The following is an 18,111-nucleotide window of genomic DNA, read 5'->3' on the forward strand; positions in this document are numbered from 1 at the left end:
AAGTCAGTGGCACAGACTGAAAGCTCAGTGGCACTACTCTTTAACACACATAATTTGGGAGTGAAAGTCCCTCATCTCAAAAATTTTCTTTAATATTTTTTTTTTTTGTTTGTTTGTTTGTTTGTTTTTTTGTTAATTTTTTTTGCTATTTCAAGCAGACCTAAAAGTTTTGGAATACAACAAGATCCCAAAAGGCCAATTTTTTTGTTTCCACAGAGGTTATGATCATTTGTGCAGCATATCTTTTTTTTCCGGAAGCAGCAAAAAAGAAGATTTTTAAAGTGATTCTTGTCTTATTTTTTCTCCCTTGTCTCCTTTTATCTCCATATTTCAGAGCTTGGCTCATTTATTTCTGTGTTGCAGTTCTGAAGGAAAAGTTTCCTGTTGAAGGTCAGGGTGGGTAGAGCACCCAAAAGTTTTACCTAAAATACAGGTAGTAGTGCTTTATCAGATTTGAACTCAAGTAAAAGTAAAAAGTAGTCTTTGAAGAAATTACTCATGTAAGAGTAAAAAAGGATCTGGTAAAAAGGCTACCTAAGTAACTGAACTAGATACTTCCCATGGTCTTTCAATTCAATTCAATCAATCCGAAAAGGAAAATTAATTAATAACAACCAATTTAATATTTTATAAAATGATGTAATATTCACATTCCGGTGTTTCAAAGAATAAGATAAAAATAAACATATAACATACAGTAATTACATATACAATACAAATAGTTGTAATGAACACTCTTCAAAAAAAATGTTTAGAGTTATAAAACTTGTAAATACTTACTATATTACAATATTTTTACTAAACTTCCAAATGACATGGCAGACTCAGCAGATGGAAAATAACATTTAAACAATAAGAACAAAACATAAATAACAAAACATAAATGTGTCTCTTGATGGTGCATATTTGTTTAAAACAAGCTTGTTTTTATTAATTGAAAGTAGTCATAATGGATACCAAAAATTTTACTCAAGTAAGAGTAGTGATATTTTATAATAGTTTTACTCAAGTGAAATTAATAAGGGCAATGCCATAGAACTAATCTTAAAAGTATATTTTTAAGTTACCTATGTGTAACTGAGTAAATGTAACTAGTTACCACTCACCTCTGGTGAAGGTATGTCTATTCACAAATCTGTCGGGATGGTCTCATCTGATCAGAGCAACACGTTTGCTTTGTCCCCTATATACTTGTGTTGAAGTTTGACTTTTTTTTATCTCTTTCTTTTAGCATGTCTTTGTCAGTTTGCATTTGTGCGATACTCCTCCAACTTTTGGATGATGAATGTAAGTGGTCCATTACAGGTTACGCCCTCTGTATTTAATGAAATAAACCTCATCCAGCTTCAAACTTCTCATACATTATTCCTGGTATGATTGGTCTCTTTCTCCTAAGTTCTCAAAGCTTTAAGACCAACACAGAACGGCTATAATAATACTGATATAAAAGGACTCTATATGATAGACTGACCTCTGAATGCAATTGAATATGAAAGTTGAGAATACCCATTCATTCTTTTCACTTTTTTGATAAAAATAATATAAAAAACACAAATCATTTCCTTCGCCTTTATACTAGCTTTTGTTGATCTGTCACATATATATTGAACCTATGGTTACAATGTGAAAAAGGTCAAAGTGTTAAAGCTGTTATATGTTTTGTAGTACTCTAAGGCTGGGCATCATCTACATTAAGCAAAATGGAAATTATAAATGTATCTTTTTATTATGCTGAATATTGAAATCATTTTCCTATTTTTCAGACATAAAAAAAAAACTTTTGTTGATTGGATCAAGGCTGCTTGCATAAAGACTATGTTCTAATTTTACAATAGCTGTCCCTCATTCTGAATAGTGTTCTGTAGTTATGCATCCTAGGTTATGAATCATCTTACTGTTTTTCTCAAGAAGTCACCATCCTGTTCTTTAGCATAAGTGTACATAATACTGTTTCTGGCTTCATAAAAATGTAACAAGCTTACATAAAAGATAAACCTGTTAGAATAAAATGTGAAATTCTTTTACAGAAGCTAACACATCTAACTTGTAGGAAGTAATACTGTCATGCTTGCAGCTCCGGTAGCTGATCTGATTACTCACTTTATTCACCTGCCGTTCCCTCTCCCTTCTCTAATTATCATTAATCATATTCACCTGCTCTGCTATATATACAGTTCAGGCCAACTATTGGGGCATGATCATTATTTGTGTATTTCTTGTGTATTTGTCTATTCATGTATTCTTAGTTTGTTCATGTTGTGTTGTTGTGTTAGTTATTCATGTTTGTTTCATGAGAGTTAAGTTCCTGGTGCATGTCCTGACTCTTGGAGGCCAGTGGATTGAGAGGATTTTGTGTTTGTCTCCTGTCTCCTGATCGTGTCCCATGCCAGCTCTTCTCCGCTGAGCCCTCAGGGTTTTGATTCGGTATGCAGGGGGAATGTGGGTTCTGGTCCTTCTCCGTGGAGCCCTTAGGGCCTTGGCTCGTAACACGGGGGAGGTCAGTTTTAATTCCCATAAACCTGGCTCCAAGGTGGAGACCAGTTTAAAGTTTGGCATTTATCCTGGTACCATGTCTTGTCTATGTTCCCTTCTACCACTGAGCCTGCCTGTCTCCATCTGAGCATGTATGTTGGAGCATTCTGCTGGACTCATAGAACTCTGAAACCATCTTCACGCTCTGAGGATTCCTGGAACCCTGGATCTGTTTGTTTCGTTTGGATCAGAACCCCTTGTCAGACTAGAGATTCCTGGATCTCGGAACTGTCTGATTCTGAGCTGTTTCTCTGACCTGGATTGGATTCCTGCCTGCTCACTGGGGTTGCTGCATCGGAGACACTTTGGACGGCTCTGAGCTGCAGTAGGTTTGGTCTCGCCTCTCTCAGAGGATTGGACTGAACTGTTACACCAGGTAAGTGACTCACTCGGATAATCATCTCCTGTCAGATGATAGTGGTCACTTACCTTTGTTTCTTCCACAACCTGAAAGCCACTGATGGGTTGCGCCCCACCCCCTTCAGACGCTGCAGTCCGCTTGGGGTCTCCATCTGACTCCAGTTTGTCTCAGTAGCTGAATTGAGTTGGTGAATGCTTACATTTGCTGCTGTCTGGCCCATTGTAGAGGTTTTCTCCTCACGGATAAATCGTTTTTACACTGTTCAGGGCAGATGGTTGATAGCCTGTGTGCCGTCGTTTGGGTGAGTGGTTTTCATTGTCATTGTTGTGGATCAAGTGGCCCATGGTGGCCGTGGGTTTATCGTATGGGCATGCATTTTTTAAATATGTTATTATTATTTTATTTTATTGATGGAATTTTTAAAGGTCAGAGATACCGTGATGAGATCCTGAGGCCCATTGTTGTGCCTTACATCCAAGAACATCACCTTGTGTTGCAGCAGGATAATGCATGTTGCAAGGATCTGTACACAATTGTTGGAAGCAGAAAACACGTTGAAAATCCCTCCAAAACCCCCCCCAAAAAACAAAAAAAACAAAAACAAAACTGCACTTTTCAGAGTGGCCTTTTATTGTGGGCAATCTAAGGCACCCCTGTGCACTAATCATGGTGTCTAATCAGCATCATGATATGGCTCACCTGTGAGGTGGAATGGATTATCTCAGAAAAGGAGTGCTCACTTTGACAGGTTTAGACTGGCTTGTGAACAATATTTGAGCGAAATGGTGATATTTTGCATGTGGAAAAAGGTTTTGATCTTTGAGTTCATCTCATAAAAAGTGGGAGCAAAACCAAAAGTGTTGTATTTTTGTTTTTGTTGAATGTGCAAAGCACACATCTTTGTGTGCTTTGCACATTCAACAAACAAGTTTTCCAGCATTAACCAAAATCTTCTACTCTTCCTCCTTGGTGTTTTTTCTAACACTTTTTGTATGGGTAGTAAGAAACTACAAGCTCAAGTAACATCCCCATAAATTATAATTTTATCACTGCCTTAGACGATAATTCATCCTCACAGCGTAAGGCGAATTCACAATATTCATTAGTAAAGGCCGGATGATGAAAGTCCTAAAGCTTTTATTCAGTTCAACTTGCCTTAACAACAAAAGCGTGGCAGCCCCTAAAGCAACTGACTCATGCTCCTGAAATTAACTGCAAACACGGTGAGGCTTATAATGACATTTCAGTTCAAGTGAAAGGGAAGGTTCAGTAACATTCTCATCTGAGTCTAAAGAAAAGCAGCATTTATCATAACAGACTAAGAGTTAAGTTTGAGGTCTTACAGGTCACAGCAGCTTGGACAACTTGAGGAAATATGACTTTCTTGGAAATGCTCTGTCATTGTAGGAGCACATCAGAACCTGAGATTCTCAGTCAATATTTGCTTTTTTGTCATTATTTCGAAGGGGCGATTTTTAATTTCGGGTTAATATTGGGGCCATTGGGTAGCCTGTCTGTTTGGGACCATTGTAATTTAGCCATCTTGCTCTTCATGGAGACTTTTATTGGTTTCAGCAGTTTACAGCAGACTTACCGGTACGCTTTGACAGTTCTGGTCTTCTTTTTAAACATCCTGATCAGTTTTCTTTTAACAGGATAAAACATTTCGAGTCCGATAGTTGAACATATTTTTAATGTAACAGCTGCTCAATGATCCCAAGTACTAGGTAAGGCAGGTATCTGTCCCCAAAACCTGGCTCTCAATTCAATTACTATTTCTTCTGAAATATAGTTTCAGCAAGGGGACTCCACAACTTCACTGTATTATAAGCTCAACAACATAAAGTAGATTACCTCTACTGCATTCTACTGCAAATGCATTATCAAATGTTACCTTGTTCAGAGGATAGTGAATAATGTTTTTAACTTATTTGCATTTGTTTATTTCGTTCTGGTAAACTGATGGAATTTCCAGTGACCCTGTCATTAAACTCATACTGCTAAAAGAAGAGTTAATATGTTGTGTGCCTTTGTTTTGTCAGTAAATAAGTTTTTTTTTTTTCTTTTATCATTGTATGATTAAACCTGATTAGAAATCATGATAAAGTAAAAAAAAAAAAGCAGTTCCTATGTGGGAAGTAGTAATAAAACTGGAGGGTTGTTTATGTATCATTAATTATCAGAGATGCAATCAAAGAAGAAAATCTTTTTTTATGGAAATTATGTTTTATAAGTTCTTAGACAATGTTAATAAAGGAGGTTTTCTGCATTACAAATACAGTATGAGATAAAGATTGAAAAGAAACGTGGGCAATAAAGCCTTTGCATCACAAGTAAAATCCAGAAGGCAAAATCTTTCTATTTTCTGGGGATCAAAGTAGAAGAAATGAAAATCAGAGTCAACAGGTTATTGTTCCTTAACCACACATTTGCCCTTTTCTTCTTTTCTTGAGAGCACTCTCCAGGAATTACCATGGCAGATTCTCTGCCATGCTGAAGAGGAAAGCTGGGAAAAGCTCTGTGACAGGAAATACCTCTGCAATATCACTGGCTTCGGTTCCAGCCACAGATACCTGCTCACAAGGTAATTGTTTTCTGATCCTTCTACTTTCTTCGGTTTTCTTCAAAGGGTGGAGGGATCAGTTTGAAGAGGAAGACTAATAGTTGCTGCATCTTTATAGAATACAGATCAGATTTATTAAAAAAAGGAGGGATTTAGGTTGCACATTTCCCATGGCGATTTCTGGTAAAAATAACACTAGAACTGTCACAATTGCCCTGGATATACAAACATTTAAAATAGAGAGGCAATGACTCATAATATCAAAAGTGATATTAAGCTTATATAAAGTTAATGCCCCCAAAGCGCTTGTTTGATACTTAGTTTTGGAAAGAGTTAACAGAAGCATGTAAGTCCTGAACCAATTATTCTGCTGTGAAATTATTTTACTTCATATTTTCTAATGAATTTATATGACATATTCAGATTAATATGAAACTACAGGCGACGAGAGGCAGCTTGATGTTGCAGTGGCTGATTTTGCTACTTGACTGTGAGAAAGTCCTGAGGGGAAATTTCTATCATGAATTTCCTGGTTAATATTTGCATTTTTTACAATTTCATTAGTTCTGGCTTTTTTCCCAAGCACTCAATAAACAAATTAGATTTATCTGAGATTATTTATGCCTCCTTTAGGTATCAGTGTGGCTGCAAATGGTTGTATATGTCTATGGTGGACTAGTGACCTATACCTGGGGTTTTATAGACCCTTTATTGACACATGAAAGAAGTATCTATGTTCATGTTCAGCATAACTATGCACAGCAAATGGAAAGATTGATCCAGCAGAAAAATCCAGCTTTAACAACACATATCTGAATAGAATTTTCTTTTTATAATGCTAAAAAAAGAGGCTATTTAATATATTTCGATGCAAATTATATGCAGTGAAATTTTTTATTTTTTTGAATAGAATTTTCTTTTTATAATGCTAAAAAAAGAGGCTATTTAATATATTTCGATGCAAATTATATGCAGTGAAATTTTTAATAAAAACACTTTTCAGTTCAAGCACAAGCAGCCCGATCTTCTATGCTCCTTTGCTCTTATTTTTTTAACCAAGACACATCCCTTAACATGTTATTTTGTCCATTCCATAAAACTTGGGAAAGTGAATAAGTGAAGAACCAAAAGAAGACGTCATTAACATAATTAAACCAGTTTATTTCATGTTTATATATAAATTATTCAACTAAGTGGGAAAAATGTACGACAGAAATTCAACACACCGCAACCTGCTGACCGACAAGTTTCAAAAGAAAATTTCAGGCCAACACTTCAGGAATAACCTCCTATACTTTTTATTGTACAAGAACCTATGTAATACATTAACATTGAATATTTTGGGATTGAAATTACATAGTTTTTTTTTTTTTTTTAGATTTAGCTGGATGAGTAACAGTATTCATTTTACTGTTGTATGAAATGGTGCATACCCAGCATCATGTCATATGTCTATGTCAAATCAAGATGACAGTACTGACATTTGGATGTCTCAATAAAAGGATTATGATGTACTGGAATGTAGTGATAGATGTGCTCAGGATGCAGAGGAAGCTGAGCAAACGCCAAACAATGGAGCTCAAGGAGAGAAACTAAATGAAAGTATCAGATACCCAGAGGCTAAAAAGCAAGTCATCTCACTGTGGGAGCCTTCCTGTGTTTCTTATTTACAGTGACTGATTTTTGTTTATCAATGAGTTCCCTGATGCCTGTCTTTCCTTGTTGTCTAGCAGCATTAATCTCTTTTATGTTTTTTTGTTTGAGTTTAGAGAAAAGCAGAGCTCAATGAAGGAGGGATGATACAGTTTAACAATCTCCATGCAGCAAGGAAGCACATCAGTGGGTATTTCTACATCCTAACTATTTGTTACATACTTATGTTATGGCTTAAACATGTGTTGGAAAATGTGTTTTGACCTAGATGTTGAGGTTTTATTTTAAGAACTAGCATAATCTTTTATGCCTGTAGATAACTGAAAAATAGGACTGTGATAGTTTATACCTCAAATTAGTATTAGACTTGTAAAAGAAAGAAAAATGAACATTTTGTCTTGGGGCCAGGTTCTGTTACGGGTCAAAATATCCAATTATGCAATTAAACATTTGCTAATCTGTTTAAAAGGTTCACATTGCATCATGCTTTGAGAAAGGCATCCAAATTAAAGGGGCTCCTTAAAAGAGAAAGTCAAACAGCAGCTAACATCCAAAGAAAAACAACAAAAAGCTCTTTAGAAAGCCAGAAGAACTGTTCATCATTGTGGCTTAAATAAGATGAATCCTGAAAAACCAAGAATATAAAAAAATAGTGATTACTAAAGACATTGGTAAATAACAGTGTTTGTTAAAAAAAAAAAAGATTTATGTTTCTTTTGTTCCTTATATATAAGCAATACCTAAGACAATTTAATCTTACATTTATAAAAAGGTATAGAATGTTAAAAAAACAGCTGGTAATATGTCTGGGTAACATACTTGTTTTGGTTTAAATGTGAAACTGATAAAAGCAAAGCAAGTATAGTTTAATCTGGTTAAACTCATACTTCAGAGGTTAGCTTTTGCAGCGCTATAATTGCTGAGAACTTTAAATGGCTGTGGTGTACTGCTGACCTCCAGTGGCCTTTACATAAACTACACAAAACAAACTAAAAGCTTAAAATACTTCCTTTATGACTCACTCACTATTTTGGTTTACAGTGTCCACCTGTGATTTGGAGCCTTCTCTGTGCTGACATATCACTCAACTATTTGTTAATCTCTGCACAGTTGTCAGAGCAAAGCTCAGCCTGCACACATGTCAGGAGGGAACAGGTGAAGCTGTTTCCATCCAGTGTCAAAACTGGCTTCGGTTGATTCAAATGTCACATTTGTAGGCATGCTATTTCAAAACATGCATGGACAATAGAAAAACTTTGTGATTGAATCCAACATGAACCTGCTTGGTCCTGTCAAATGTAACCAGGGCACTCTGGTCTAACTTAGCAGTCACATGATTAAGGGCGGGATACATCCAGTGGATAGGCCGTAAGCCCATCACGGCTCTGGATCAAACATCTACAACAATTTAGCCGTTATCTATCCTCTTATCAGTTTTGTTTTCCTCTGACCCGCCCTTCACATAGAAACTACAGCATACCACGGATGTCTATGAAGACAGTTTCACTGATATCACAGGGAAACATTCAAAGTTAATAATAAACATTATTGCAGACTTTTTTAAAGTGTCCATTGGTATTGTTCACTTCTAATATTCAGAAATTTAAAAAAAATCATTGCATACTATGGAGTTTTGCAAAACACAAAAAAAAGGACTATTTCTCAAAACTTTCTAACTGTTAAATCAGATTTGATCTGATCCCAGATGAACTTGGGGGGCGGCTTCTTTTAAATTCACAAGAAGTGAATTAAGACAGTTATGACCGAGGACAATTATGACTTACTGTACAGTCACAGGTGTACCGTGCAGAGTCTAGCCGGTGTTACTGCACCATGGCAACACAACACTGTAAAACTATAAGGATTGATCGTCTTAATCACAGTATGTGTTGTTTGTTTCATTACAAACAAAGTTAGCATTAGGTGAATATAAACCAGCCTATACGATATAACGCATTTTGTTATCTAGTGATACGTGGTCTAATGATCTGGGAAGGAGAAAGAAGAATGTAAATCATTTGCCTTTTTAATGACTGGGGTTCAGTTGTTATCAGCAGACAGTATAGCAAAAAAACCATCAGAGCTTTCTTGAACTGGAAGAATAATTATTATTTTCCTGTTTCACTTGTTATTTAGCACCAGTCTCTCTTTCAATTTCTAGTTACATTTAATTTAGTAGTATGTGTTTCTCATTAATTATCACAGGCAATTGATCACTTTTAATGCAGCTTTAAAAAGACTTCAAATTTTGTTTTCTTTTTAAGTATAGATCAGCATTTGCATGAATCTTTATTTCCAATTCTAATAAAATGGCAGTTTCTTTTATCGACTTTTGTCAATTTCCTTTTGTTTCTATACTTTTGTTTTATATTCTATGTTAATTTCAATTTATTCCCTTTATTATGCTTTAATCTCTTACTGTAACCCTTTCCCCCAGTGAATATCAGTCAAATCTTAAAAGGCTTCGGTACACAATAAACAGTACTCTTAAAGCTAAGACTAATTCCTGCACAAAGAAACACTAAATAAACCTGCTACAAATTCAGCAGTCATATACACTAACTGCAAACCTCCTTTAGTATTTCTAACTCCTGGATCCCATTTCATTTTAGTTCTCTCTCTGAATTCTGTTAATAACATATTGTTTGTTTTGGTTTGAGTTAGAGTGACTAGAAATTACCCTACTTAAAGATTTAACTTGGCTCAAAGGCTAAAGCTCCAACCTGGGAATTACTGTAGTTTACAATCAAGTGGAGCACTTAGTTACATAGCTGAAAACCTGTGGGATCTGCCATTTGTTAAGTTGCTAAATACTGGTAGCACTACAAGTTGATGATGTGTTTCTCTAGGGTTTATGTATTTAAATACTAAGGAAACATGTTTAGAAATAGTCCAGTGGTCTAAGTGTCGTATGTAGGAATGTATTCTCATGATATACAAACTGTATCCCTATAAATGAGACATTTAAGTTTGTTTTTTTCCAGCAACTTTCATACAAGTAGCAGCCTTGGATTTACATCTTAACGTCAAACTTCAACTTCACCAGGCGTTCAGTTTAATTTTTAGCATGAAGTTGAGAAATTTCAACATGGCTGTGTTAATTAAAGTCAGGCTGATAAGAGTTAAATAACAAAAAGTCTGTTAACCATGTTACCTTTAGTTCCTCACAATATCAACCACTTTAGTTGGATAAAAGATCATAAGGTTAGAGATACTCCAATCCAATCCTTTGGACTCCGAACAAAAGAATCAGATTAGGGTTTCCAATTAAGATTGTTTCTGATGACCAGATTAAAAGTTTATGTCCAAGATCCTCTCCTAATATCTGCTGTTTCTAATTTTATGTCAGTGAAACCAAACACTTTATTTTAGCCGGAGAGCAATGTTAATTTTATTTACCGGTACTTAAAAATCCTCTTTTTCTTTTTTTCCTTTTTTTTTTTTGTACAGGGATTTCAAAATTGTAAAGTAGGCCTTAAACACAACTTTTACTGGACTAATGATTTTGCTTTTCCTGAACAGTCCTGATGTACTTCACCCAACAGAGAGACAGTAATGGCTGCTGCAGCTTTTGTGTCATGAAGCAAAACACATCTGATCTGCTTACATTAGCCTAGCACTTCAACAACAAACTGAGAGATATGAGTCTATAATCACTCTCCAAAATAGGTTGTTTGTACTGCCTCTTCTCAGGAACTTCTTGTAGAAATAAACTTTTTTTTTTTTAGAGACAAACTGTGAAGTAAACATATTCTTCGTTTATATGTAAAAAATATTTTAAAAAGTACAACTACACCACAGCATGTTTATTGATGGCTAATTTAAATGGCTGAGGCAGATTTACTTGACTCTGATACATGTTGAAACCCCAGTGAAAGTTTGGCAGCTCTAAAACTGTCTTCAACAGGGGAGCCCTGTCAGGTCGAGCACACAGACTCAGCTGTTCTGTAGCCTACAGGCTGCTCACCTCCAAATACAGATTTTTTTTTAAACCCTCCAGCATAATATCTACTTATCCTCTGCAGGCCTTTCAGTTAATGTAGCTCCTTCCTTACTGTCTCTTTTCTTGCACTGATGTTGGACATCAGTAACAATACTGTTTACAAGCTTAATGAACACACGGATCTGTAGTGATGCATTTAAAGTCATAGCTAAACATTATGTGGTGCAGATAATGAAACAGTGACATTACACAAAAGCCAAAGAAGCAGCAAACAAACCTGGGGCTGTAGTTGAAAGATATGGTGTTACACTCTGTTTAAAGGCTAATGTATGTTGCTCAGACTCCCTAAAAGGACAGTCGTTTTCCTCTCCTCTGACGGTATACGGTATAAATTTGTCTTCCACACTTGACAGTTCCAGAACAACCTTACTGGCTGTTATCATTGGCTGCCAGTTGGTCTCACAGCTTTTTCCAACATAGCAACAATTTATTTAGTGCTGTGTGACCAGCAGCACTCGGTGACAGGCCGCAGCTTTTAAAACAAAAGCCTTCCTCTCCAGCACTAAGGCAGCTGAACACTCCCCCATCATATATTTATCATCAATCCAGGAGGGCATCTCCCTCTTCTTCCACAAGCCTGTTTAATGTTTGAAACAAAGCTGATCTCTAAAAGGAGAAAGGGAGCTCCTTAGGTTCTATCCCAGGATGACACATTTCCTTGTGAATTGGTATTCCTCATGGTCCTCGGTGCTGTTCAGAGAGCATATGAAGCGACCTGTTTTCACAGCAACGCTGCATTCAGCAGCTCTCCCACGTGTATACATGTAATGCCTACAGGCTTGCAATTGGCTCTGAGGGAGTCCTCATACTGAGTTGGTATGTATCTCTGGGTCTGCTGTTATTGATGCACTCGTATCCAACATGGTGTCCTTCTCTGTCAAGTTCTTTGGCTCTCCAGGCTGTCTTCTTCTCTGTCCACACAATCTGAACCTGCGACTGAAAAGAAGATAAACAAGGTACATAATGGAGGGCAATAACTCAAACGACTGCAAAAACAGCTTTTTTTTTCAAAGATACAGCTGGTGCAAAGTTTTTTTTTTTTCATCAAAAAATGGTGCCTCTTCAATCCGGAGGCTTAGGAGATGGCTATGTAACATCTTTGTGTAATCATCACCTTTTTTTATGATGTAATTGTTTATAAATCTAAAAATAATTTGTTTTTAGAGAAGTTTCTTAAGCATAGGGGGAGAAATCTGAGCACCCTTTAAACCAAACGGCAACGTTATCTGGGGCTCTGGCTCCTGGTTGGGTCTTCTATGGCAATATGGCCTCAGAGGATGGGGTCGCATTAAAACCGATTTTGTGATAATGATGAAAAGCAAATTATATAGGGAGGGGGGGTTATTTAAAATGGATTTAAGGACTGAGATACATGTTTCGGACCACATGCACATAAATTCAACACCGTTTGGGACGAATGTTGGGTTTTGGTCCCAGATAAGCTAGGTGGCAGGTGAAAGAGTGGGCTAAATCCAGATGTTACAACCCGATTTTTGGGATATGAAATGTCACCAGGCTGGCAGGTAAGGAGCTCCAGCTGGTAATCCAGCAAGTTACATTAGGACTAACATTGCAGCTGGGTCTTAGGGGCCCAGCTATGGGCGAGGACGTGAATTGTATTCCTAGCAGAGATACTGCGGGAAAGAGGAGTTGGGATACTGACAAGCCCTCAGCTAATGGGTATGAGCATCCTTCCAGATTTGAGAAAGGATTCGTTCTTTCCAACCTCAGGATGCAGGACTTACATTTCTGACTGGTGTCGAGTTTGTGCATAGAACTGCAGTTTTTTGAGGATCTGCTTTATGTACAGGTGGAATTTTATGGCTTCCCTTTGGGGACCTTAGAGCCCAAATTGACTATGATATTGTTACCTAGAGGGGATTAGTTAAAAAAAAAAAACAAAAAACTTTTAATTGTGAAGGCTAGTACTTTTTTTGTTGTTGTTATTGGATATTTGTGTTATAGGCATGGGCTGTCCAGAACAAATACCTTATTTGAAACAAGAGTGATAATTGGTATACTTGGTACCAGGCCACCTTGAGTCAAAGGCTGTTGAAAGATTTTAAATTCATCTCATGAGATCTGCTTGGTGACATTCTGACCACACAGGTAAAGAAAGGCAGAAGTTACTATATTATCTTAGACTTTTATGACTGTTCGTGGATATTTGAATCCTTATAGATCACCAAGTCGGAAGGAATACTCACAACTTAATACTTGGTCTGAGGAGGCAAAACTATCTTTAAGGAAAAGTATATATAGTGTAAGAAAAGAATTTGTCTTACTGTGAACAGATGCAGATGGAAAGGACGAGGATCATCAGGATCAGAAGAACAGTAATGGAGCATCCAATAATGATATTTCTGTTCTTTTTCCACGGTTCCGAAATGTTCACATATTCACACCTGGCACCCATGTAATCACTCTGGCACCTGAAAAAAATTTTAAAATTTAAATTATTATATATATATATATATATATATTTTTTTTTTTTTCATAAAAAAAGAAAATTAATTTTCTATGCACCTAAAAACTATTTTTGTCATCAAATACTTTATGACAAAACCTCCCAATTATCCTCTTTCTATAAGTCTATTCATTCACATTTTTCTCAAACTATTACTCACTTGCAGGATGGTGTTTCCTGGTCCTTAATGTAACGGCACTCTCCGTGGATACAATAATGTTTTAGCTCCTCTGGACATTTCGAGAAGTGGCCATTCCACTCTTCTATATCATTTTCTGCTGGCGAAATTAAATAGTAAACAAAAGTTTAAATTTGGAACAAATTTAAAACATTTATCTAATTTGTGACCTTATGCTCCATTATCAAGCAAACTTACAAAGCCAATAAAGGTGCCCAGCTTCAAGTTCCTTTTTCTTATAAGGCTAAAAGACTAATTTCATTCATAAAATAATGACAGGACAGCATCCTTTGCATCAGATAGCTTCTGCATGTGACGTGCATAAACATTTGAAATGTGTGGGCTACTTCAGTTTGTCCTACAGATCTCTACGTTATTTCTAAATCATTAGATCCCACTTTGATCAAAAGCACAAAAAAAAATGTTTTCCTGTAAAATCTATCTCTGTAACTTTACCACATACTGTCAGCTTGCAACTATGACGTACATTCTGACTCTCTGACCTAATTTATTAATAGACTGGCTGCAATATGATCCAGTGAAGGCCTAGAGTCATCAAGGACTCATTTTCCATGTGGCTCAATTAGCATGATCTTTGTTAATTGAAACATGAAAGTTGGAATCTCCATTCCCTTAATAAACAGGTGTTTATTTTAGCTTGCTAACTTCACACCCTCAAACAGCTGTTGAACTTCTGACCACCACTTTTCACGTAGCACTTCTTGAAAAGCTGCCGCTATCTTTACAATCCGGTTCAGTGAAATTACCACACACAAAAAATGAGCTTGTAAAAGCATAGTGCCCTCCAGGTGACATCAATGAATGTGCTCCGTTTGTTAGCTGAAACATGAGAAATGGATTGGAACCATGGACCTCAGAGCTGAAAGGAAACCTCTAGAGTATGCAGTCAGGCAATAGATTGTTAGAAAAGATGATGAGAACAGTGTTTTTTGGTGACCGGTAAGCTAGAAGAGCAAATAGCAACATCTTTTCAAGAGGTGGGTTAATATTAAAAAGTGGTTTTTACATTAGAAAGCAAATCTAACAACTTGTAAAAAAAATTATTTTGTTTAGCTTAGAGGTCAAAGCCAAATGTCTAAAAAGGGGAATCTTTCAATGTATTAATATTGTATTATTTTAATGAAAATGACTAATTATCTAACTAACTTTCTGTTGAACTATTAGATTTCAATGAGATGTTAAAAATGTTTTTGTCTTCTGTCCTGTCTTTAGTCAGTTTTTTAGTTTTGCCCACATGAGAGCAAAAAGGAGACATTTTCAGTTAATAGAGATGACACCTTGATTTATTACATTTTCTTAAAAAAAAAAAATAACAGAACAAACTGTCATAACAGCCAAATTGGATTCCTCACAATTAAATAAGAGGCAAGCAGATATTTCTCAAAATCTCTTAAAACACTTTAAGGAGTCTTTGTCAGTAGGGTGCTAAATGTTTATAGAGAAACTGAAAGAAAGTCCGTCTGCCTCTGATTGAAGTGTGTTTTGTGGTTGCCATGACCATGATGACTGAGATTGGATCAGGTAAAAGGACTGAGATCTCACCAGTTATTGGTTTTGTTTGTAAGGTTTTTATGTTTTGGTAGGTTTAATAATGTATATTTATAATAAATATACGAAATATATAATAAATATACGAAATATACGATCACAAACATTATTAAACCTACCAAAATGACACTTAGTGTAACACTTGCACATAAACAGACAGACAGACAGACAGACAGACAGACAGACAGACAGACAGACAGACAGACAGATAGATTTATTTTACTATTAAAAAATCATAAGCAAAACAAATATAATCGAAAATCTTAGTAGCATCTAAACTGAACTAGAGACCTGTTTAACTTTGTCTTGTGGGATCTCCAAAATAAGCAAATCTCTCTTTCTTTTTTTTTATTAAACACCTTATGATTACATGTTCTCCATTATAAATCAAAGTTTGTGTGTTATAGACAAATCGAAGGCAGCAAGTTTCTTTTTTTCTTCTTTTGGGATGCAACATTTCATCACCCATTTTCATGCAAATAATCCTGCCAAAGATGAATAGAAGGAGGTGGAACGTCAACAGGCCACAAAAGCCATAATCCAGTCAAAGATTACCGGGACTATTTACCTAGACTGCTTTGACCAGTTTAGTGTCTGCTTTGATGACCTCAAAGCTTTCAGCCATTGATGACATCAATAAGGGATTGTACCGTATTCACCTGTGCAATTGTCCATCTTGCCATGAAGATGGCAGGCGGATGATCCATCGGTTGTGTTCCATTCTGCCAGGCAATGTTTCCACAAGGCTAGAGCTTCAGATAGAAAACCAATTTTAAAAAAAATAGTCACACACATTTAAATATATTCATTGGGAAAGTGTGCAAACACATTGTCCAATTTTTGCCTACATTTGACACTGCAGAAGGAGTTCCTCTCCCATCCTTGCTTTACTAACTTTCAAGTGAATCGCAGAATGTTTCAAACTATAGCCAGGATTATTTCATATGTCATGATTAGTGTAGAGTTAGATAATATATTGTTGATTTATAGGATCTCCACTGAAAGATTAACCAGCTCTGAAGCTTCTTTATAGATATTAGTTAGTAGGAAAATGCTCTTAGACTTCACAACTAAACAAAAATATTGAAAAACAGCCTTCCAATAAAATATTCATCTACAATTTTTACTGTGTTATACAAATCTTATCAAGTTTTGAAACCTCCATGTAATAAAGCAGTAAAGAAAGTTGATCCCTCATTCTAACATAAGCAATAGGAAAGTGATTCTTACCTGTTAGTAGCGCAACATAGAGTCTGTACATCTTTGCCATCTCCTTACTTGACAGAGATTCTCATTAGTCTTCTGAGAATTCACACATATAAGCAAAAAGAATTCCAAGAGGTTAAAATCCTTTCCAGGGGTCAGTGGTGTTAGAAAGAGGTGTGGACAGTTTGTGGAAATTTCCAAAAGCTGTGTCCTATCAGGGCTCTTCATTGATGGTAACTATATTCATATAAGCCAGAAAGAGAGCAAAACAAAATATGAGGCTTTAAGAAGGGGACGGAAGCACTAAGATCAGAGCAGCTCTGAGGACTGTAGCTCCACCAAGCTGAGTCTAGAGTGGGAAGGCTCAGTGAAACCTGACTCTGTCTTTTTACTCTCCGCCCACACCTTTAAAGGAAGGACAAACCACTAGACGCATTCAGGTTGTTTCCTTTTTAAAGTCCTGTCTCTTTACCTTGCAAGAATTAAATGATAGGTGGAGTAGTTATTGTCAGTTAAGGGAAACCTGTTTACCAGACTAACATTTGATTCTATTTATAATGTGTGTTGCATTGTGCTTTAGGGCTGTGCATGGTAACTAAACTAACAGTGTAAAAAGGAGGGCAGAATGACATATTAACTGACTGTTACATTTTGTTGTTCAGGAGAAACTCTGCCAAAGAAGAAGTTAATAAAAGTTTCAATGTCAAAGGCTATCAGTTAAATTGTATGTTTTTCTTTATTTGTTTAAGGATCAACATGTTTACAACAGATGATTTTGTGATGAATCTTTTTGCGATTGATCATACTAATTATTTCAATAATCCCTTTTCATATACTATTAATGACAGAAAATATTTTTCTGCTACTTTCAGCTGTAAATGACAGCATTTCACCATAATTTGTTCACTTGAACACCAGATGGCATAGTTTGACAGAGCTTCATAGCTGAGCAATTGCTAGAAATATAAAGAACATTTTAAAAAGATGCTCCATTATAAACAATATTTTTCCTTGTCTTAATGAAAAAGTTTCACAACCAGGGTGTAGGAGGAAAAGCTGATAGCATCCTAACCTGATAACTGGTTTTGCAACTTAACTGCCATCAGAAAGTTGCAACAAATTGGGGCAAATCATTTACATCACTGTGGAGGAATGCTTCAGCAGCAATAAAAGGGTATCTGAGCATAAATTATCTGTTTAAGGTCAAGCCACAACTGATAACCTATGTTTTGCTTTTATTTAGGATATTTAGTAATGTAATTGTCGCCTTACTTTAGATTACTGCTGTGCAGCAAAACCCATTGATGCATTAGCCTAAGGTCAGAAGCTTTGACATTCAGGATTTTCTGATGTATAGGTACATTTTTATGCTTCATTGCCTGAGCCATGTCATTCAGATTTGGAAGCAAAAAGGCAGCTTCTTATAATTATGCAACCACCGCCATTTTTTTTCTTTTTTTAGACAGTGTCCTGTCTGGCAATGTGGCAATAAGAATAATTGTCTTGATGCCAAAAAAGGGCCCAACAGATTTTGCTTTCACAAGTGGAGCAGTACTGGTATCGCCATAGTGTTCCGCTT

General features: G+C 36.1%; 1 protein-coding gene across 2 annotated transcripts; it reads right to left on the minus strand.

Annotated features, from left to right (window-relative positions):
• Positions 1-10,546: 10,546 nt before the first annotated feature.
• Positions 10,547-16,854, minus strand: btc (betacellulin). 2 transcript variants are annotated; one of them, XM_015381441.1, is made up of 5 exons: positions 16,557-16,854; positions 15,986-16,078; positions 13,740-13,854; positions 13,398-13,544; positions 10,547-12,048 (listed from the first exon to the last, which is right to left on the minus strand). In XM_015381441.1, the coding sequence occupies exons 1-5, from the start codon at positions 16,594-16,596 to the stop codon at positions 11,916-11,918; spliced, it is 528 nt and encodes a 175-aa protein (XP_015236927.1). In that variant the 5' UTR covers positions 16,597-16,854; the 3' UTR covers positions 10,547-11,915. The 2 variants fall into 2 exon arrangements, with proteins under 2 accessions (XP_015236927.1, XP_015236926.1); XM_015381440.1 differs by having other exon boundaries at positions 13,740-13,857.
• Between the last annotated feature and the right edge of the window lie 1,257 nt (positions 16,855-18,111).

The sequence above is a fragment of the Cyprinodon variegatus genome, unplaced genomic scaffold (genome assembly GCF_000732505.1).
Source record: "Cyprinodon variegatus isolate N-32 unplaced genomic scaffold, C_variegatus-1.0 Scaffold234, whole genome shotgun sequence".
NCBI classification, from domain to species: Eukaryota; Metazoa; Chordata; class Actinopteri; order Cyprinodontiformes; family Cyprinodontidae; genus Cyprinodon; species Cyprinodon variegatus.

Excerpts from the sequence above, each read along its gene's own strand:
- btc (XM_015381440.1), bottom strand. The coding sequence starts at position 16,596 with ATGGCAAAGATGTACAGACTCTATGTTGCGCTACTAACAG. Across the intron at positions 16,079-16,556 it reads CTATGTTGCGCTACTAACAG|CTCTAGCCTTGTGGAAACAT; the intron begins GTAAGAATCACT and ends TTCTATCTGAAG. Across the intron at positions 13,545-13,739 it reads CAGGAAACACCATCCTGCAA|GTGCCAGAGTGATTACATGG; the intron begins GTGAGTAATAGT and ends AATTTTTTTCAG.